This window comes from Cydia splendana, chromosome 6 (assembly GCF_910591565.1).
Source record: "Cydia splendana chromosome 6, ilCydSple1.2, whole genome shotgun sequence".
NCBI classification, from domain to species: Eukaryota; Metazoa; Arthropoda; class Insecta; order Lepidoptera; family Tortricidae; genus Cydia; species Cydia splendana.
Window position 1 is genome coordinate 10,815,745 of NC_085965.1, and position 23,156 is coordinate 10,838,900.

Here is a 23,156-nt window from a genome sequence, read left to right on the forward strand (position 1 = left end):
CGACTTAAAGACACAGTCAAAAAATAAAGTTAAAGACAGTAAGGTGTATTCGGGTATTACCGAATGTCGGATAATTCCGAAAATCAGATGAAAATCACCCTTAATTCCATCATAATAAAAGTCTCTTTTTGGAATTATCCGACAGTTTTCGACATTCGGAATTACCCGAGTAAACCTTAGTTTATCTCAGTAATCAGTAAGAGTAATTGCAAATTCACGTTCCAAGTTCAAATAAAGGATGCCTAGTACTACCGTGAAAGATAAATTATGTAAGTAACAAGAAGAGTTATACATGTGGCGGACTGAATAAAATCAGTTTTAAGAAAAATAATATTAACAGGAATTAAGTATACATACTTGTTTAATTCATATCAATGAGTAAACAGAGTGATGGGAAAAACATACTACGACAGAAACAAAAGGATACGTTGTTAGAGTAAAACAAGGAGGTATAAATTCTAAGAGAAAACTATGCCCCAGAGTACCTATGTCAGGCAAACTAGATGGCGCTATACGCCGCCATGTTTTGTGGCAACGTTTGACAATCCAAACTCTTTAAAAAAATCTACTTTAAACTTCGAGCAACACCGGCTTCCGACACATCGGAAGGGAGGGGCCCAAGCGATATCTCACCGTACAAATCTTTCTGCCATTTTTCGCGGGGGGAAAGGTGCACACAGTCGCACTTCTCACGCACTTACATACAAAATCCAATCTGTGATGACGACACAAATACATAGAAAATGACACACGTCAAAGACAAATCTTGCAAACCTCGATCTCTTTTTGTGTACGGACGAGTGACAAGTGTCACAACACGCACACTAACACATTTTCGTTGAAGTATGTTATTGTATTCTGAGAGATGAGAAGTCGGATTTGTCGCTCGACCGATCCGCAATTTGTACTGAGCGAGCAAAATCGATAAATCCAACAATTACATGAGACTAAAATATAATAATTGTGTTTGAATGTAATTAAACGTATGATATGTAAAAAAATATATTACGTGTGAAATGTAACACTTTCTTTTTTTAAATTTGATGTCCCCGACCTCTTTTTATAACAAAAAACCGAGCAAACAGGCATTTTTGTGCAGCAGTGTTCACGCGCGCGTCTGGACTCGGTCTAGTGAAAAATCCAAGTGCAACTAGTTTTATTACCCGCGCTAGATTAGATTGACGCGCTAATCTTGTACCTCGGCAGAGGGGAAATAGTGCGAATGCCGCCTCCCTTCCGTGTTGCTCGAAGACTTTAAATGTCAAATTAGAAGCAAGAATTTGTCTCAGACTTTACATAGGTATCTAAATACAATCAATGAATCTTTAACCCTTTACCAGGCTAAGGGATATATATCTCCCACATACGACACTTCAAACATGTGTTCTATTTTCGATGAGTAAGAATGACACTGGATTTTCATTTTTGAACTGTCAGCCTGGTAAAGGGTTAAGTAATAACAGTTAATATACTTACTTTAACTACAAGAGTAAGATGCTCATTCAGAATAAAGTCTAGTGGCTTTATTCATAAACGCGCTACAAACCTAAAAATTAGCTATTAATCGTTTGTCGTAATCTGTCATTTTGACTTATGTACTCGTACTTGTAAGAAAGGAATAAAACATAAATTAACTTATTGAGCCTTGTATAGTTTTGTGCATAAGGGGTACAGTACAAGTCTTTGGCGCCGTCAGTGTCCTCCGAGCTAAACTCACCAAGGAGTAAAAGCCAACAACAAACCATGCCAAAAGGAGTAAAAACAAAAAATATTATCTCAACTTGCTGGCTGTACTTTAGTACTACTTGTAAAACAATATATAAGTAAATGCAATATTTGAGTCTGAACGAACGTCTTATTAGTTAATACTTGAAATAAATATATAACTTAATGAATTTAATGATACAAAAATAGGCAAAAAAATATGTCCTGTCATCATAAAATTATAAACAAACAAAAACTTTTATCCTGCCAGTGCTCATAAGCCCAAAATTACTACATATTATCAAAAATATATTTAACAACATAATATTACTGACTAAAAATTTCGGAGCCATCGCCTTATAGAACATTTTTAAGAAATATGTTCAGGTTAGGCAAGTGAAACAAGTGCCACTTGATTATAAATATTATAATGTAATACTGTTTCATCAACTTCAGGCAATGTAAGTGGATGTTTCGCTTACCTGACCTTAAAAATAAAATATGTCATTAATAAGATCAACTTTCATAAACTGGAAGCTATATTGTCAGTCAAAATATTGGGAGACTCTTTACAATTTTTAATTTAACTTTATAAAAATAGACACCATTATTGTACGTTTAATTTATTTTTAGTTTACCATTAGTATCTCCATTAGGTTCGTGCGTTTCTTTACTGGAGTTGGAAGGTTTTTGTGACATCTCGGAGTTTACAGGAGAGGCGCGTGATCGTTCAGGAATAAGCAGTGCGCCAAGGGCAATGAAATGCAGGGAATAATACAGTTTACTGAAAAAAAAAAAACAATATATAATATTTTAATTTTTTAGCTTTCGTTATTAGTTGTAGTTAATTTTAGTTTTATATTCATTTTATAACACTTATTATACAATAAATGAGTTTTGCTTTTAAATAATAAGTCTAAATATACCTATACAAATGTGTCTGTGACAAACCTTATAAAACACTATAGTTTTTTCTCAAACGTGCAAGGAAATTATTAAATGATGCGTTTACGTTTACGTTTTACACTTTAAGGTATTTTAGGAAAAGTCGTGTTGAATTTATTTAAGACGGCAGTATAAAATTTAGGTGCAATAAACTGTAACTCGTTATGGGCACGCATGTCGGTTACCAACATTTAAACTCTAAATCATAATTAGATTCGAAAAAATGTTGCCACTGCAATAATTTGTTTGTAAAATAGTAAATTCCTTTTTATAAATAATTACGCTAAGATAATTTATTTATTGGTAATTTTACGTCTACGATTTAAAAAAGTACTTTTATTTACTTATTTTTACATAAATACACGACGCGCTAGTAAAAAGTGGCAACATTGTCTTACTTTTTTAGGGTTCCGTACCCAAAGGGTAAAACGGGACCCTATTACTAAGACTTCGCTGTCCGTCCGTCCGTCTGTCTGTCACCAGGCTGTATCTCACGAACCGTGATAGCTAGACAGTTGAAATTTTCACAGATGATGTATTTCTGTTGGCGCTATAACAACAAATACTAAAAACAGAATAAAATAAAGATTTAAATGGGGCTCCCATACAACAAACGTGATTTTTGACCAAAGTTAAGCAACGTCGGGCGTGGTCAGTACTTGGATGGGTGACCGTTTTGTTTTGCATTTTTTTCCCGTTTTTTTTTTCATTATGGTACGGAACCCTTCGTGCGCGAGTCCGACTCGCACTTGCCCGTTTTTTTTTTTGCATTATGGTACGGAACCCTTCGTGCGCGAGTCCGACTCGCACCTGCCCAGTTTTTTGGAATCTAATTATGATTTAGAGTATACTAGACGTAGAATATTTTGTACATACCCGTAAAAAACAAAGTTCGGGGTGCAGCCAGCACAAACGACACGGTTGCGTACGTCATCGCTACTTATCGCTACACGCGTTGTGACGAACGTCAGCAAGTCGTAGAATAGTTTGTACTTGTACATACCCGTAAAAAGCCATACTCGGCGCAAGGTGCAGCAGCACAAACGACACGGTTGCGTACGTCATTGCTACTCGCGTTATGACGAACGTCAGCAAGTCGTAGAATAGTTTGTACTTGTACATACCCATAAAAAGCCAAACTCGGCGCCAGGTGCAGCAGCACGAACGGTACGGTTGCATACGTCATCGCTACACGCGTCGTCACGAACGACAGCAAGTCGTAGAATAGTTTCTTCGGCCGGCTATCCATGAACAACGGGCGCGCCACTGATCGAATCTGAAAGCACAAAAATATGAGTTTACCCTTATTAGGACGAGGTAAGTTTGTTTAGTACCTATATTGTAAGTATATTACGACTGGCGCCACGACGTTAAAATGTGGCCCTTATTAAAATTGGCAAAACAGGATTCTTATGGGATAACTTGGGTGTTCTGTTTGTTAAGTGTTTTTTAGAAGTATGTATGTTTAAATTGGCAAGTTTATGTTCACGTCCTTTAAAATGTTGGTTTGAAGCCCAATGCCTTATGTACAGCGTACATTTCTGCACGTAGTGACACTGTACGCAGCTTACGGTATCAACCGGAGACAAATACATAACCCGACGGCTACGGAATGTATGTACGCTCGGCGCTGAAATTGACCGTTTTACATTTGTTTTAACGAATGTATGGCGGTCGGCGTTCGTTCCGTGGCCCTCGGGCACAGACCACTGGACGGAGTACATAAGACAATCGAGGCCACCACACGTAAGCACTCGTTCAAATTTTGTAGGTATGGGAGCGCACCACTTATTTTAGTTGCGCCCATAATTACAACCAGTACTCGTGTAAATTAAAGATATGTATTTATTAAAATTAAGCTTTAGGGGTGTACCTGGGTTGTTATAGAATAAAATGGTGTAGAATATAACTCAGTAGTGTTGCTCGAATCGTAGCATTTCATACGTAAAATTGCACTTATGTGTGGTGACTCGTGCTCTTTGTCAACACTTCATAATGCGGTGTCTGTGTAGTCTATGCGCTCGGTTAACCCTTTAGTCCGTCAGCCAGTACGCCGCCGCCAGTAGCGGCAACATACTTGCCATCATAATTTAAACAAAAACGCATCTCTACTACAAGAATTACGGTTCGAAATCGAATGACTACAAAGGAATGTCAAATTTTTAAAGGGTTAATGGTTACCTTCCTAGCGGCCACGGTGAACAGGCCGCCGGCGAGGAAGGTGAGGTAGTAGCCGGGGTGGAAGCCGTGCCACACGGCCGACAGCGCGTACACGCGCGCCGTGCGCCACGCCGCGCCGCCGCGCGAGTACGCCACGCAGCGCAGCCACGCGTTCGTGTTCTTGTTCCAGCTTGCGATGGCGGTGCGGAAATTTTGGGCGAACTGAAATAATTAATAGTCTATTAATAATGCGATTATCCTATTTACAACTCATAGATGATAATATCGAAAGTAATAAAAGATTATGACAAACGCTCCTACGACATGGAAAATTCAAAATAGATGCTTCAAATTCTACGTAATTCGCAACGAGTCCGCACAAGTAGGTGTCATCATCTTTCTAGCGTTGTCCGCCTACAGGCGGTGTAGGCTGGTGTATCAAAACCTTACACACCACAACGACCAACAACATAATATGTACTTAGTATCCCTTGGACAACGCATAAGTACCTACCCATGCAAGTAAATCTTTAAATATTATTTTTTCTGATTTAAACCCAGGTAGTAACCACATTAACTACCTAACATAAATACTACATTGATAACTAAGGTTATTAACTTCAGCATTCTAATGAAAATCGCCGACCTTGGCATCCAGTTAAAACCTCAAAAAAATGTCTGAAGTCTGTTATTGGTTATTGCAGATTGTCTGTATTATGTTATTTATGCTTCGGTGTAAACCTTTGACACCGCTGGTTTACGTACAAAATGATTTGCATTCATAAATACCAACACATTAAACATTTAAAGATATAAGTACCTATATACTTAAATAGCAACAGACATAGTTTTTTTTAGCATTATGTCTTTATATAGAATTTCTTGAAATTTCCAAAGTATATGCTAGGTACTTAGGTAGCCTTTGCTGCCAATAATGACTAAAAGACTTTTATTATGTAGATTGTTTTCTTCCAACATACAAATAGTCACATGCCTAATTTGTGAAGCGTATAACAAACTAAATAGTCTTGAAACACTGAACTACACAACTATTGTTGTATAATGAAACCCATTTAGGCATGCCGTCAGTACCCATTGAAGTCCATCGGGGCGGCTATTCATAAATTACGTCATTTCAAATTGGGGGGGGGGGGGGGGGTCTGGACATCGGATGACGGTAGCATGAAGTAGGAGGAAATGGGGTCATTTGAAGCATGATTTTTGGATAATTATAGGGGGGGGGGGGGTCAAAAATCGATGACGTAATTTATGGACAGCCCCATACCACAATTATCACAGATGGAATTGGAGAAACATTATAGATACAATATAATTGTAAACCTTACTACACTATAATAAGGTCTATTATAAACCAGCCCAAAGCTTACCTCAAATCCAAACACGTCTATGTTGGACATCTTGTCCCACTTAGGCGTGCCGTCGCTCTCGTAGCCATTGAAGCCCATCCCGCAGTTATTACAGATGGCCTCGGAGAGCAGCCACGCGTGGTAGTACTTGCAGCGGACCACGAGGGTCGAGAGGTACGCGTACCAGAGGAGGTACAGCGCCGACCAGGAGCGGGACACCTCCGATGTGGGGTCGGTGAGCTCTGAAATAAAGATGATTTATGCCTTTATAAGGCAGAGGGAATATATTTCCCACCTGATTTTGAACTTAATTTCAAAGTGATAGGGTTCAATTTTATAAATTCCTGGTACCCTTATGCCTTAGGGGCTGTCCATAAATTACGTCATCGATTTTTGACCCCCCCCCCCCCCCAAAAACCATCCAAAAATCATGCTTCGAATGACCCCGTTTCCTCCTACGCTATGCTACCATCCGATGTCCAGACCCCCCTCCCCCTAATTTGAAATGACGTAATTTATGAATAGCCCCTAATATAAAGGGTTAATGAGGTTGTCATGTGAGCGAAATGGGTCAGGAAGTGAACGTTGTATTTAATTTGATACGACGGTCCTGCTATAAGAAAAATATGCCAATAGGAGGACCAATAGGAACGTACAGATGTAGTGCATAATTGTTTTCCTTCATATTTTCATGGAAACGTACGAACGTGTCTTGCTATTTCAGTCACTCTCGGTACAAAAAGTACGACGGAGAACAATTATGCACTACATCTGTACGCACGAATGGTATCTTGTTCTAGCATAGCACAATCAGAACTGTGGGCTAACTTTCTGAGCTTTAGTAGCTATACCAATTTGAGAAGAGGAGATAAGCGTATGATAAATTAATGGAATAACACAAGGTAAAATAATATAAAGATAAAAAATCGTCATATAAAATGGCTCCGTTTGTTGTGATAGTGTGACGTGTTGTGTGCGTGTCTTCGTGTTACGGTGCGATATAACCACTGGCAACAATTTGTTGGTAATGATCGGGAAGCTGTATTATCTTTTAGCCACCGTGTCTTAAAAGACCTTCTTTTCCACTCTATTTTGAATAGACAAATCTTTTTCAGGCAAATCAAAACTGCATCTGTCCTGGTACCTACTAGGTTCAAACTTGTGGGCTGCTAGTTTTTTTTTTATAATTTATCGTGGAACTAACCTTCGAGCACCGCTAATGGGTATTTCTTCGCCAAAGTCAAGTACAACAGAGCAGCTGCAATGGAGCCCATCAGCTTGTACATCACCGCTCTCCTAGGTGATGGTTCGTTAGCAGACGCGCTTTGTTGCTGAAAATTGATATACAAAAACACATATTACGTTTAGTTCAATTTAGTGGCCAAATATCGAAAAACACAAAACGGTTTGTCTTATCAAATCAGACGACTTTTATTTTTTATGCAAAGTAAAAGGTGCAAGCATAATGCATTTAAAATTTATTTTCAATATTGTGGGGCCAAAGTCAAAGTGCAGGTAAAGTCGTAGGTAAATCTTATTTTTTCGCTCTGCCTGCATGTTGATTTTGGCCCTTAAATTATTCTATAGATGACTCAAAGTCAGAAAGTGACCTTTTTACCAGCTCCCTATTTGACTTCTAAACGGCGGGCAACAATAATTAAAGGTAATAAAATTAATGTAGATACCTCGTCAATTCGAGCGCCTTCTATGAAGTTGATGTAATCGGTATAGAACACTACTGGTCCACACATCAACGTTTGGAAGGCGAGTGTAAAGGCGAAGTACTCGAGAGGAGACGGAATCTTGTCGATTTTCTGTGCGAGTGAAGACTCAGGACTCTTCGTGTTCGAGTTGATTTCCTTCTGAGTTAGATTGTCTTGTATTGAGTAGGCCAGGGAAGTAACTCTCTGTGTGATTACCATCAAAGGCCCTGTAAAAAATGATTGCTTTAAAATCTAGTCCTTGAAGATATTCAGCATAAAATAAGTTGTGACAGCAGTAAATGTGATCATTTGATAAAATATACTGCTAGACACCTTTATTACCATAGGAATAATAAAGTGCTGCGGTACTTTGCGATATACTTGACCCCAGAGTCTAACGAAATAATTCATAAGAAAATAATGTACCCATTAATTACATGTGTTCATAATAATTTTAACCCTTTACCAGGCTGACATTTCAAAAACGACATTAATCGAATGTCAGTCTTACTCATCCAAAATAGAACACATGTTTGAAGTGCCGTATGTGGGAAATACATATCCCTTAGCCTGCTAAAGGCCAGAGGGTTAACTAGCAGTGGCGGCGCGTCAAACATATCCATGGGCAAGCCGGGGCTAATTCGGCTTACATATTTCCTTTATTATTATTATTATTGTGGTGTTGTGGGCCTTTGAGTGTCGCATCGACCAGCATTGATCTATTGTGACGGCCCTTTAAAGTTCATTACTAATGCCCGTTGCATCCAGAAAGTTCCAGATTCTTTGGGCCGTAATGTTCTGTACCTCATAGGGTTGCACTACGTGTCGCCCTAGGTAGGTACTTCTTTTTGACATTAGTGGTCCACAAGAGCAGAGAATGTGCATTGCAGTCTCCTCTGACTCCTGACAGAACCTGCATGTCGCATCTTGTTTCTTCCCAATTTGAAACATATGTTTATTCAACTTACAGTGTCCAGTCAGTATTCTGGTCACCGCGCAGGTTTTGTGCCTTTTGAGTCCTAAAAGCTCCTTGGCAGTTCTGCTGTTGAACCCTTTGATTAGAGCTTTCGAGTGTTCTTGTCCTTTAACGAACTTCCACCACTCGGTTGCTCTCGTTTTTTCTAACTTGCTGAGCAGAGAATATGCATCCCGTTTTGTGATTCCACAGAACGGTTCTGGGCCGACCAGGGGTGTGTCTGCGCCCTTTCTAGCAAGTTCGTCCGCTTCTTCGTTTCCGTTAATGTCGGAGTGCCCTGGTACCCATCTAAGTGTGACCTTGTTGGAGTTAGCCAGTGCATTTAGGTTTGTTTTACAGTTCTGGACTAGTTTTGAGTTTGACTCAAGGGATTCTAGTGCCAGCAGAGCAGCCTGGCTGTCTGAGTTGATGTAGATATGCTGGTGTCTTAGGTTTCTATCCAGGTTGATCTCCGCGCATTTGTTGATGGCGAAGACTTCTGCCTGGAAGATTGAGGCCTGTGTGCCCATGCTGACGCTAGCTCTGAGCTTAGGTCTCTCACCATAGATCCCACATCTTACATCATTGCCTTTTTTGGAACCATCTGTATACCAAACGTGGCTTCCCTCTTCGACGTACATTTGGTTGTTGGTCCATTTGTCTCTAGGAGGTATTTCTACTGTGTACAGTTTGGTGAGATGACATTCGGTGTGCGTGTCATCAGTGGGCATGCTAAGGGTTCTATTTGCAAAGACCCAGGCCTTTAGATTGGCTAATGCCTGAGAGCGCCATTTTAGCCTGTTTAGCGTGCATATTCTGTAGACGCACTGCTTGGCCTCCTTTTGCACCTGCAGGTGGAGTGGTATGATGTCTAGCAGTGCATCTAGGGCCGCTCCCGGTGTCGAGGAGAAGGCGCCTGTTGCTGTTAAACAAGCCGTGCGTTGCAGGCTGTTTAGAGTGTCTATTGCTGTCTTTTGGTTGGTTTTGTTACACCAGACTGCGGAGGCGTAGGTGACAATTGGCCTCACTACCGCTGTGTATAACCACATAGCAATTTTGGGTCTTAAGCCCCATCTTGCTCCTGCCATTCGACAGCATGACCACATGGCCATTTTCGCTTTTTGCATAATGTTTCTCAGGTGAGGGTTCCAAGTTAACTTTTGGTCAAAAGTGACCCCTAGATACTTGACCTCTTCCGAGAACGGTATTATTTGTCCATTAAGTCTTGGTTTTATTAGTTTATCGAGCTTCCGTTTCCTTGTGAATGGTACTATTACAGTCTTGCTCGGATTAATGGACAAGTCATTTTCTCTACACCATTTGAATATTGTGTTTAGAGCTCCTTGCATTAGGTTGGATATGGTGCTGAGGCAAGGGCCTTTGACGATAACTACAAGGTCGTCGGCATATCCTTGTGTGTCAAAGTCTTGGCCTGACATGATTGCAAGAAGTTGGTCCACTGCTAGGGTCCATAATAGTGGGGATAGAACGCCTCCTTGTGGGCACCCTCTAGTGGTATAAAATGCATGCTCTCATATACATATTTCCTTTACAACTCTGCTCAAACTCCAAAAACAGGCAAGCCGGTGGGAATCGGCTTTTATGGACGCGCCGCCACTGTTAACTAGATACGTTTTTAACGTAAACCTACTACCTACATCAAAACAAACCGACTTGGTTGAATTGTTATTTAGTTATGCTAAAGTTTTACTTTATCCTAAGGACTAATAATGGTATAATCATGAGAAGTTACATAAATAACTTAAATAAGTAAAAAATGTAATTGATGAATTGTAGAGTCAAAGGAAGAAAACCGGCGGATAGGATAGTCAATCAATGAAGGCATTTTTTTATGAATCGTTCCATATTTTTAATAAACAGAGCACAGTTTATAAACTCTGTCATTAATGACATCTTGCATTCTTCGCCGGCTTATCGTGCATTAATAGGTCTTTGTGTTTTGTTTAACGGCGACGGCCATAAGCGAGTTCAATGTCATTACAAGTCGTTGACAGGATACTCCATACTATAGGTACTCACTACCGTTATTCATCACGTTGAATATTAGTGGAGATTTGTGATTCATGTCCAAGTACATATACCAAGGTACCTAATATCAGGGATATTGCGGATGCAGATTTTTTGACATCCGCGGATGCGGATGCAGATTTTTTGACATCCGCGGATGCGTATGCGGATATTTAAAGGCTCACATCCGCGGATGCGGATGTGGATGTCAAGATGAGCAAGAATACAGGTGCGTTATATTTAATAAACAGTAACTTGGCCGACTTTTCTGGATGTAGACGATTTCGTTATAGGTAATGACGAAATTAACTAGCACTTACGCCGCCGCTAAGACGTTCCTGTACTGACTTGTTCGACATCCGCATCCGCATAAACTCCGCATCGATTTTATGCGGATGCGGATGTTGAAAATAATGCGGAAGTTCCGCGGTTGCGGATGCGGATGTTCGCAACATCCCTGGTACCTATATTATAATAGATGTAATGTAACTATGTCTGCACCTGGTCTGTTACTTATAGACGCAACCAAGGCGACACTTTGCAGATTAGTTCTTAAGAATTGTAGGGATGTCCATTTCCCTGCTTAAGAGTAACACGAACCCGCCGCCAAAAAGCCGTTCCCATAAGACACAAGGTCCATCGCTTCCTCAGCTCTTAATTGAAGAGTCCATACATGGACTGTAGATCGATGCATCACGATTAACAATGGTGGAGATTAGCGATCTGTTTGTCTGTCTAACTCTCCTATCAGATACTAAAAGAAGGTACCTATGATATGATATAGATAAAAATGCTCCTCGATAATCCGAGCCTATACATATGGGTTATTCCCACTAGTTACCACCAAGTTTTTACCAGTGGTAACTACTGGGAATTTTTTCCCCACCTTTTACCACTGGTAACTACTGGGAATAAAAATTCCCAGTAGTTACCACCAACTCGGTTTAGTGGTAACTACTGGGAACTTTTATTCCCAGTAGTTACCACCAAAACTTTGTTAGAGTTAAATACTAATAAAAACAGTAGGTATGAATAGTATAAATAGAGTTATTTTGAATTACCTAATAAAATCACTTGAAAAATCATCTAAATGGATTATTAAATTTATCCTTAAGTACATATATCATAGTTTTTGTACTAGTACAGGTTAAACTGTTTCAATATTTTTGGTCACTTTTAAGGGAGTTTACTAAAACACTAATCGACTTATAATTATTTATTAAATTACTCTATATATTTATACTACACTATTTATAGTGTTTTTATTAGTATTTAACTCTAACAAAATTTTGGTGGTAACTACTGGGAATAAAAATTCCCAGTAGTTACCACTAAACCGAGTTGGTGGTAACTACTGGGAATTTTTTATTCCCAGTAGTTACCAGTGGTAAAAGGTGGGAAAAAAATTCCCAGTAGTTACCACTGGTAACAACTTGGTGGTAACTAGTGGGAATAACCCATACATATGAAGAAAGCCGCCTTAAAAATTCTAACCGCGGTTGTGCGTTGGATGGCAGTTTAAACCACTAATCCTAGTTGTGATCTACGATGTTCAAGTCCATTAGCAGTGGTAATAAGTTCTGCTTCTTAGGAATTTGATTGCAGGGGGGCAGGTCAGCTTACGTTAATGTGTAAAGTAGGTATACAGTCACCACACGGGATTGTTATGCCATTTAGGGTTCTAGCTAAATAGGACATTCCATGGCTCAAGTATTGAAGAACCAATTTAGCTAGGACCCTATAAGGCATAACAATCGCGGAGCGTGATGGTACATACCTATCTGACAAAAGATGAAGTTAATTTGTAGGCGGGATGACCTAGAACTAGATGCATTCCAGCGAGATTCGCAGGATCCTGATCCAGGTCAGCACAGGGAGGATTACTTAATACAAAATCTGATTAAATGCATCTGGAGAATCTTAAGATCAATACCTACGTAATAGTTATTTACGATACAAGTACGGAAAAGAGGAAATTCGAAAGGAGTGGCGATAAATTAAAACACGACCGAAGGGAGTGTTTTAAATCGACACGAGTTGCGAATTACCTAATCGCACGTGTATCGTACAACGTTTTACAGTACATATGGCCCTTTAAACTTTTGACATACGCACGAAAAGTGCTAATTTACGCACTAGTACGGGAAAATAGGACCATATGTACTGTAAAAGTACTTACAAAATTATCATTCAGATACCTATTACCTACATAAAAAAAGACAACGGACAGATATGAAAAATATTGATATAAATTGTAAGTAATGAGATAATAATTAGAGACAGTGTCAAAATTGACGTTTCTTCAAACAAAAACGTCACTTTTGACACTTGTTTGACACTGACATCCAATCCATATCGTTTCAATATCTAGTATTTGACGTATCTCATTGTTCGAATACGGCTGATAGTCAAGACCATTTAAGGTCAGGTAAACATGTTTTTGAAACGTTCTTAACTATGTACAGTCACCTGCTATCTGCAATAGTAGGTATGTTACTCTTCGAAAATATGTGACACGCTCTTATGGCTCTACAAATAAGATAGTGTCAGATATTTTTGCGGCCTTAGTTGTGTAACATATTTTTGCAGGTGACTGTATACAAGTAGGTATTACAAGAGCATGCGAATCAGACGACTTTACATAACTAAATGTTAATAAAAAAAACATTCGTACAACGCATATAAAAAAGGACAATGAAATTAATTATCTTCTTAACCTCCTGGTACTTTAGGTATTTAATAAAACAGATGTCTATAAAAATTGGTATGCTGGTAAAGTACGTGAAGCTGAACAACTTCCACCACATTTCCCAAAATGTCCCAGAAAGTTTCTAAGAAACATTCCTTTTTTAGGGTTCCGTACCCAAAGGGTAAAACGGGACCCTATTACTAAGACTTCGCTGTCCGTCCGTCCGTCCGTCCGTCCGTCCGTCCGTCCGTCCGTCCGTCTGTCACCAGGCTGTATCTCACGAACCGTGATAGCTAGACAGTTGAAATTTTCACAGATGATGTATTTCTGTTGCCGCTATAACAACAAATACTAAAAACAGAATAAAATAAAGATTTAAATGGGGCTCCCATACAACAAACGTGATTTTTGACCAAAGTTAAGCAACGTCGGGAGTGGTCAGTACTTGGATGGGTGACCGTTTTTTTTGCTTTTTTTTTTGCTTTTTTTTTTGTTTTTTTTTTTTTTTGCATTATGGTACGGAACCCTTCGTGCGCGAGTCCGACTCGCACTTGCCCGGTTTTTTTGTTACCAAATGTGTAAGGAAATCTGTTAACAAAAAAGGAATGTTTCTTAGAAACTTCCTGGACATTTTGGGAAATATGGTGAAAGTTGTTCAGCTTCATGTACTTTACCAGCATACCAATTTTTATAGAAATCTAAGATGTGATCGAAATGTACAAACTTTTTGAGAATTGCTCTGATACGGGAAAGCGACCGTTCATACCACGTGCGTCCGCATTCACAAACCTGTTCTCATGGAAATTAAAAATATTTTTCTGAAATGTAGTTTTAGAGACGGCCGTGGACTCGTGGATAGAGTGAAATGGTGTAGAATTCAACCTAATAGTGATGTACATATACGGTGTAGTATATTTTACAAGTAAAATTGCACCTGCCCATGTGTGATACGCTCCTCGTAAGCGCTTCATAATGTTAACACTGTCTTTTAGACAGCACATTATTGAACCTACAGGGTGACATTGTTTAAGTTTTAAATTTTATACATGTTCTATTTTTGACCTACCTACCTACATGACAGTATTACACGATTAGTCAATTTTCTATAAAAAAGAAGAGCGTTTTCCAAAAAAGTGTACATTTCATTCATGTCTTCAAAATATTGACTTCTTGGGCTCATTTTACTCAGAATCATTTGTACATTCACGCCTCATACATGAAAAAATGTGTCCAAAGATTTCCTTTCCAGATCGTCACATTCTTGCATGAATCTTTTTTTTATTTGTATGAACGTGACGCACTGGAAAAAAATTTTTTCATACAAAATTTTGGGACACATTTTTTCATGTATGAGGCGTGAATGTAAGTACAAATGATTCTGAGTAAAATGAGCCCAAGAAGTCAATATTTTGAAGACATGAATGAAATGTACACTTTTTTTGGAAAACGCTCAGAAACGAAACCACTAGGTAACATTAAATGTCCAGGATAGCTTGTCTGTGACTTTAACGCACTAAAGATGAAGATACACGATCTAAGATTTGAAGACGACATATTGGGATATTACCATTATTCGGAATATTCGGTGAAGGAAAACATCGTGAGGAAACCGGACTAATCTCAACAACGCCTGGTTTCCCTCTGGGTTGGAAGGTCAGATGGCAGACGCTTTCGCAAAAACTAATGGCTACGCCAATTCTCAGGATTAGTTGCCAAGCAGACCCCAGGCTCCCATGAGCAAAAAGCCGGGATAATGCGAGGAAGATGATGACCTACTTCTATTAAATTTGTGATCAATGCCTGGGCCTTCAATTGGTCTAATTCCCTTATAGAAAGAGCGATGTCCAAATTAGAACCGCAGCATTCCAGTTTCATGCAACTGAGAATGACACCCGGGACAGCAGTAGTAAAACGAAATCGTAGATGATATACATATTAACAAATCAGATATCGCACTCCATAAAATAAAATCTTTTCATTGTTAACGTTATTTATACATTCTATGTAAGTTTCGATTGATATGCAATGTTATTTCATGTTTTTTTAATACGTTGCACCGATGTGTCACTTTGGTTTGATATACCTATTAAGCAAAAAGATACAAACAGCGCAACTCGAGAAGAAACTATATGAAGTGAAACTGTCCCGTGTAGAAAAATTAACCTTTTGGACGCCAATGACCGATATATCCGCACCGCAGGTTCAACGCCAAAGACTGATTAATTGGTCACAGACCACAGAGCAACATAGACCTACGTGCATATATATTATATGCACAAAGTACAATTTCAGTTTTGCCACTTCGGTGACGTGGCGTCCGGGTGACTTCTTTTGAAACGGCGTCGAAAAGGTTAAAGGTTACTTTACATACTAACACATACCTAGAGCGAAAACTAATATTATTTTGTGACTTTTTCAAGCAAATGATGATTAAGTCACAGTCTATACAGTCATTCGACGTCGCGCGCACCCGAGCTGCATACATCGATGTTATCTTATCGCCATTAATTGTTAGTACCTCGGTACATGTCAAAGGCCGGTACATGTTAGTTGCCAATAAAGTGGATATTTTGTCTAAGTATGTCATAAGACTGCAAATAGGAATCACCCTTAAAAACAACCGGCATGTAGTATCTATCTACAGTTTGCCTAAAAACTTAATTCGTGAACGTGTGTTATAATATATATATCTGCGTAAAAGCACAGAATAAATAATATAGTACTAGGTACAAAAGATTCACTCTGTAACAAAACGCGTCTGTTACGATTAGGACAGATATGACCGCTAGGTGGCGCAAGCGCCACGCGCGGCCTATGGCTAGCCACCAAAATTGGTGTGGGATCGAAATTGCGGAGTGAGCCACGCCTGGTAAAAGTGGTATATCTTTTTAAGTATAATGGTATATGTGGCGTATTACCTGTTATGTCCAGTGTGTAGTCAGCCGAATGGTAAATCTGTCGATGTAAGTGTATACAAGACAGATAAAATATCGACGCCGCCAGAATAACACTGAAACAAAATTTATACTATGAAATATTGAAATATTGAATAGTAGTCATTTTTTAGGGTTCCGTACCCAAAGGGTAAAAACGGGACCCTATTACTAAGACTCCGCTGTCCGTCCGTCCGTCTGTCACCAGGCTGTATCTCATGAACCGTGATAGCTAGGCAGTTGAAATTTTCACAGATGATTTATTTTTATATTTCTGTTGCCGCTATAACAACAAATACTAAAAAGTACGGAACCCTCGGTGGGCGAGTCCGACTCGCACTTGTCCGGTTTTTTTATTTCATCTATGTGTGTGTACTTTGGGCATTCCCAAAAAAGCCGAAGCCGAAAAAGAACCTGAATTTCTGTCTATTATTTTATTCACCAATAGAAACACGTGCTGAAAATCCGTTCAGTAGTTTTTGAGATTATCGCGAACAAACATACTAACACACAATCAGACAGACGCGGTGGGGGACTTTGTTTTATTAAGGTGTACCAGTAATATACAGGCGGGTGACCAATCCAAATGGGTCAGTATACAGAAGTCAGAAACTATGAGAGATAGCGAAATCTGTTCTTAGGAACCATGGCTTCGATTTTAGATTTAATAATAATGGCATAAAAAAAAATTTAATCTCTCATACATAACCGGGAATCGAACCTGGTCGAAGTCTCTGTAAACAATGTTAGGTATAAATTCTGCAAGGTTTTTCGTTGTTATTGTTATTTCCCACTTGAATTTGAACTTTATTCCAAAGTAATAGAGTTCAATTTTGCATATTTCCTGACACCTTTATGCTTTATAAAGGGTTAAGTGTTCCATTTTCAAATTTATAATTGGCACTCCCGCTGAACGAATGCGTTATAATTTGAAATAAACGCAATTTGTAATGCATAATATCGATGCAGATAAGATATGCATAAGGGGCTATTCATAAATTACGTCATTTCAAATTAGGGGGGGGGGGTCTGGACATCGGATGACGGTAGCATGAAGTAGGAGGAAATGGGTTCATTTGAAGCATGATTTTTGGATGATTATAGGGGGGGGGGGGGGTCCAAAATCGTCAAAAATCGATGACGTAATTTATGGACAGCCCCTAAGTGGTTCTATTCAGATAAATGATGCATAATGATGACAACATTTTGCAAATTATGTAAATTGTGGGCATTTCAGTCGAATGTTTACACAAGATTTCATAGCAAAATTTGGTCCTTATACTTTCAGGGTCAATTATACAAACAAATACTACACGCGATTACATAAATAATATTGACCAGGCGGCTTAGCACGGTCGCGTTTTTATCCCTTGTCACCATGCCTGTCACGTTCTAACAAGTATGTAAGTGCGAAAGGGACGCGCATAGTGATAGTCGATAAAAATGGAACCGTGCTGAGCCCGCAGTTTAAACAAAAGTTTGAATGCCATTATTAATAAATCTAAAATCGACGCCATGGTTCCTAAGAACAGATTTCGCTATCTCTCATAGTTTCTGACTTCTCCATACTGACCCATTTGGATTGATCACCCTGTATATCACGCGCCATGTTGCGGAATTTAATTGGAACAAATTTTTTCATACTATACTGAACTGTCACCATACTCGTATCCTACTTAAACGAGAATAACAGGGTGGATTTCAAAATCCAGCGAAAACTTATGGTTCGGTCTTTATAAAAAAAACTAGTAGGTTGTGCGAGTTGCAACTTTTTTATATGTTTTTAAGAACTATTATCTTAATGTTCCTTCAATTACCATCTCCAATAACTTAATAGTTTTTTTTATATAAAATGTTTTATGTGTCTAAAATCATCACCGTCGACCGGAAAAATCTGAACCTTTTTGTTTGCAGTGAAAATTATAGCATACCTATCGTACGATTGCGATTTTTCTTTTACTTATATCTTTTCCATGTTGTTGTTTAACACATGAAAAAATATGCAATAATTCCTTCACCGAGAAAGTACATTTAAAAATATTTAAAATTTTGTCACGAATATTCGTCAACACCGTCATGGTAATGTCAATGTGAGCTTATCTCCGTGTATGAACAACGAAATACCGCTAAAGGTCCTCGCCCTATTTTTCACTTTAATATAGAATGCCAAAAATGATTTCACTATAAAGTCACATCATTGAATCGTGAGAAATATTACGAACAAATTTGTAAAACGTAGTTTGTCACAACAGAGCATCATCACCGTTATGCTTTGGTTTAAAAAAGTTACAAATGATATATTAGAAATAATTACTGAAATGAATGGCAAACTACATGAAGTTTATTGTGTAGCATAGACATTAACTACTATTATTCGTATTCTAGAAATAAAAACAAGAAACTCTCAAATCGTCAACACCATACCCATCATCACCGGGAAAAAATGACGACCGGTGATGATTTCATGTGTATGGTGATGACAGTTCTCAGAAACTTTTCTAGTTATTTTGCTATAATTCATTATGAAATTAAGCTGTATGTTTGAAAAACGTTCTCTATGTCTTCTAACACTATATAATGTCTACCTTATTAATGTAAAATAAATGTAGAAGAAGATATAACTATTTCTTTCACACTAGAGGATGCTTAGTTTTTAATTAACATTTTGACTGAAGTAGGCAAAATTTAGGTCATTTAGAACTTAGAACATACAAATGTTTTTTTTTTATAATCTAATAATGTAAATCGTGTAACTTAGAGTCTGTAATTGCATGTTAGTCGTGTTAAAACAAAGTATTTAAACAAGCAACATATATTAAGTTTTAAGCGACCATAGGCTACGGTACTGGCTCACTATCGTGATGGCTTTATGTTTTTTGATGATATTATATTAATTGATGTATATAATTACAGCAATTAATAATTATACCATTGGGTAGTCACCGGACCCCAATACCTAACATTTTGTAACTTATGACATGCATTACAAGTAGGGGTCTTTCAACTTATATAACACTGATTATATATTAATGTTTAGCTATTAAACAACATATATATGGCTTTAAATCATTATAGCTATTTTTAAAGTTAATTAATAAAACAACAAAAATACAAACTTGTGCAATGAATCAAACTATCAAAAAAAAGTAATATATCATAAAAATTAAGCTCATTGGTAAGCCAGTAATTTTATAATATGTCATAAATACCAAGTTATGCAGTAGGTAAAAGAAGATGCGGGTTTAAACTGATAATAAGAGTACAATATTGTTAATATGATTTAACATTGAAAAAACCCAAAAAAATAAATGAATACATAAATTGCCTATTTCGGAACATAAATTATTTAAAATTATACAATAAAAATACTTGTTACATATTTATTCATATGAATAAAATGATTTTTTTATAATTTTCTAAAAATAATTTATGTAGCTAGTCTTATGTTCAAAAACATGTTATTTGTAATGTTTATTAAAGTTCTAAAGTCTTACAATTAAAAAAAGTTTTTGTTTTTTTAATACGTTTTTAATACATATGTAAATTAGTTCCCAAATCGTCATTACCGTACATGCAGTGTCATTACCGTCTATAAAAGAGTCATTACCATACCATGGTTGTCATCACCATCTTGCGTTTTTATTTTCCGAAAGCGATAACTTCAAATATAAGCCACAAATGATTGTATAAATACCATACATATCCTCAATATACAGCCCCCCATTACTTTACCCAGCTAGAATCGTGTTAAATTAAACATTAAAAAAAATTTTTTTTGTATGGTGAAATTTTTTGTGATGAAATTCACCCAACAGCGCCCCTCTTGACAATGATCATATCTACTGGTCAGGCTTGCTTTGACAAAGGTGTGTTACGATATATTTGGCCACTCTGTCTGTCAATATCTATTTGATGCCGACTGCCCAAGTAGCATGGAAGTGTCGGCAACATCAATATAGCAGCCAATTAAGAACTTAGAGTGATTTAAGGGACGTATAAGAGTGTCAGAAAAGATTTAAGCTGTATAAAAGGTACTTTACAGACATTATACAGCTCAAGCTGTATAAAATCATTATAAAGGATTCTGCGGAAGCATGGGGTGCTTTATCAGAATATAAAAAATCTACTATAAAACTAAAAGTGTTGTGAGAGACTACAAGCTAATTCTATCGTAAAAGCTGTATACAGGCTGTATTGTAGTAACACTTGGCACTTTTAGCTGTACAAAAGTATCTGTCAACTCCGTTTTAAAACATTAAGTGTTGTGAAACACTACAAGCTAATTTTATCGTAAAAGCTGTATACAGGCTGTATTGTAGTCAGGGGCGTATTTACCCTAGGGCCAAGGGGGCCATGGCCCGGGGCGGCAGGCCGCGGGGGGGCGGCGAAGCCGCCCCCTCGCGTCTTTTTCTGGGCGCCTTTTATAATCAAACTTAGCTATATTTTTATTATATTTTAATTGACATTTAAATTAATAAACAAAATTAGGGGATATTACTGCAATGTTCTGCCGCCAGAGTGCAGCACTACCGACTCAGTGAATAGACTAACTTATACATACTGTGCCTTAAACTGTTTTTTGACAAGTTTTCACAGACAATAAAATATGACATTGATGCATCAAGGCGGTTTGTTAACAAGGGCCTACCGGTAAACGCGAAAATCGAAATTTAGTTATCTGCCTCTTTATCGTTCGAATATTCAAGAGTGATAGAGAGATTAGATAACGAAATTTCGATTTTCTTGTTTCGCGGTAGGCCATGTGCTTGACGTGACGTGTGATGTGTCAATGTGGTTTGTTTACTGTATGTGCCACAAAGGTGCCACCTACGCAGAGCTTTGCCTAATATTCCCTATTGCTTAAAATATCTACCAACAAGTACCTAAATTAAGCAACATTTTCGTTCAAGAAGTATTAGTACGGCGCACTGCCGAATTTACCACTAGGCTGAGTAGGCTGAAGCCTAGGGCGGCAGAATTTAGGGGGCGGCAAATTTGGGTCAAAAAAATATTTTATTTGCTGTTCAGATAGGGTCGACCAGAATTTTGTCGCTACCCTATTTATTTGTAAAATTTAAATAACAAGCATTATTTGTCGATTTTGCCGCCCTCTGTCATGTCAAGACTCTTTATATTGAGACAAACAGACGGCCGGACGGACAACAAAGTGATCGTATATGGGATCCGTTTTTTTCCTTTTGAAGTACGGAACACTAATCATTTCCCTACTATTTTCTCGAAAAAATCTCGCTACGCTCGCGTTCTCACTTTTTTATTTATTTATATAGCCCTTTATTCTGAACATGATTGTTGGTTTTTAGTTTTGAATGTTTATATGAAGTCTCTTGGTTCAGTGTGCCTGTCGGCAAAGGCCTCCTCCAACTCCTTCCAGTATTTCCTCTCTCTTGCCACCCTTGTCCAGAGTGGTCCCACTGTGAGTATAATTTCGTCTTCCCATCGTGTTAATTGAGGGCCTTGCGATCTTGATCCATCTGTAGGGTGCCACATGAGAATTCTTTGGCTCCACTTCTCAGTTCGCGTTCTCACTTACATACCTACATTATTAGTGACCCATCTGACTACATTGGGCGGTTCTTGTGTCTTCGTGGTATTGAATCTCACTAAATTGTTCCGATCCCATGCCCAAACTCAGTATAGATAGAGTGCTCTCGATATCAGATACAAATACAATACTTTTCATGACTTTCCAGCACCATAGAATGAGGGATAATGGCACGGCCTATGTAATACGCATCCCTACTACTGTCGTCTGCATAGCAATGATTATCACAGAACCTAGTGCAACGCCAGCGGTAATGTCCACACTATCGGAGCAGCTTCCGTCTACTATACAGCTCATATGCGTCTACCGGAAAAAAGCTAGTGATCCATTTGTATAACATAGTCCCTCGAGCAGACTCGATGCCAGACCCGACCGAACTCCTTAGCTATATCCAGCCTGACTGCCAATGCCTCACCTTGATTCTCAATGGCCAAAACCCAGCAGTATCCACCGGTCACCGATCAGATCAGGCAAATATAACGAGGTTGCATCGTCATAGAGTGACAAAAACGGCCCATATAAATCTGTATCTAGAATTATAGTGACGTCACCTTTCTGCACTCAAAAGAATAAAAAAATATCTACGTTCCACTATCAGCGAAGAGCGCCTGAATAGCTTAGCTCATCTTAATATAGAAGCTGAGCTGACAAACGTTTTAAATTACGACAGCGTCATTGATGATTTTGTCAACCAATTTGTACATATAGTTCGTTTTTTTAGCATTAGAAATAAGGTAAACAATCTTGATGTGTCTCTATATTGAAAAACACATTTTATAAATAAGTTACGGCAAATATGTAACAAATATGAATCTAATACAATCATTTATATTCTTCTGCTTTCATAAGTAATAGTTACTAATTTTTAAAAAACGTTAATCAATTAAAAGACATGTCAAGATCGCTTACCTTCTTTCATGTTCTTTCTAATGCTAAAAAAAACGAACTATATGTGGGTAAATGGTAAATTTTAGTTTTTTTTTATTTCACACCCCAAAGATACTTGTTGCAGGTTTTTTTTTCTTAAATAAAATACTTTATCGTCACTGATGAAGGGGGGGCGGCAAATCAAAATGGCCCGGGGCGCCAAATTTGTAAATACGCCTCTG

At 38.1% G+C, this 23,156-nt stretch overlaps 1 protein-coding gene across 1 annotated transcript; it reads right to left on the minus strand.

Annotated features, from left to right (window-relative positions):
• Nucleotides 1-1,283: 1,283 nt before the first annotated feature.
• LOC134791388 (lysophospholipid acyltransferase 6) lies at nt 1,284-16,555 on the minus strand. The gene is made up of 7 exons (XM_063762401.1): nt 16,470-16,555; nt 7,862-8,106; nt 7,381-7,507; nt 6,198-6,418; nt 4,831-5,031; nt 3,774-3,925; nt 1,284-2,488 (listed from the first exon to the last, which is right to left on the minus strand). The coding sequence occupies exons 2-7, from the start codon at nt 8,096-8,098 to the stop codon at nt 2,323-2,325; spliced, it is 1,104 nt and encodes a 367-aa protein (XP_063618471.1). The 5' UTR covers nt 8,099-8,106; nt 16,470-16,555; the 3' UTR covers nt 1,284-2,322.
• Nucleotides 16,556-23,156: the final 6,601 nt, after the last annotated feature.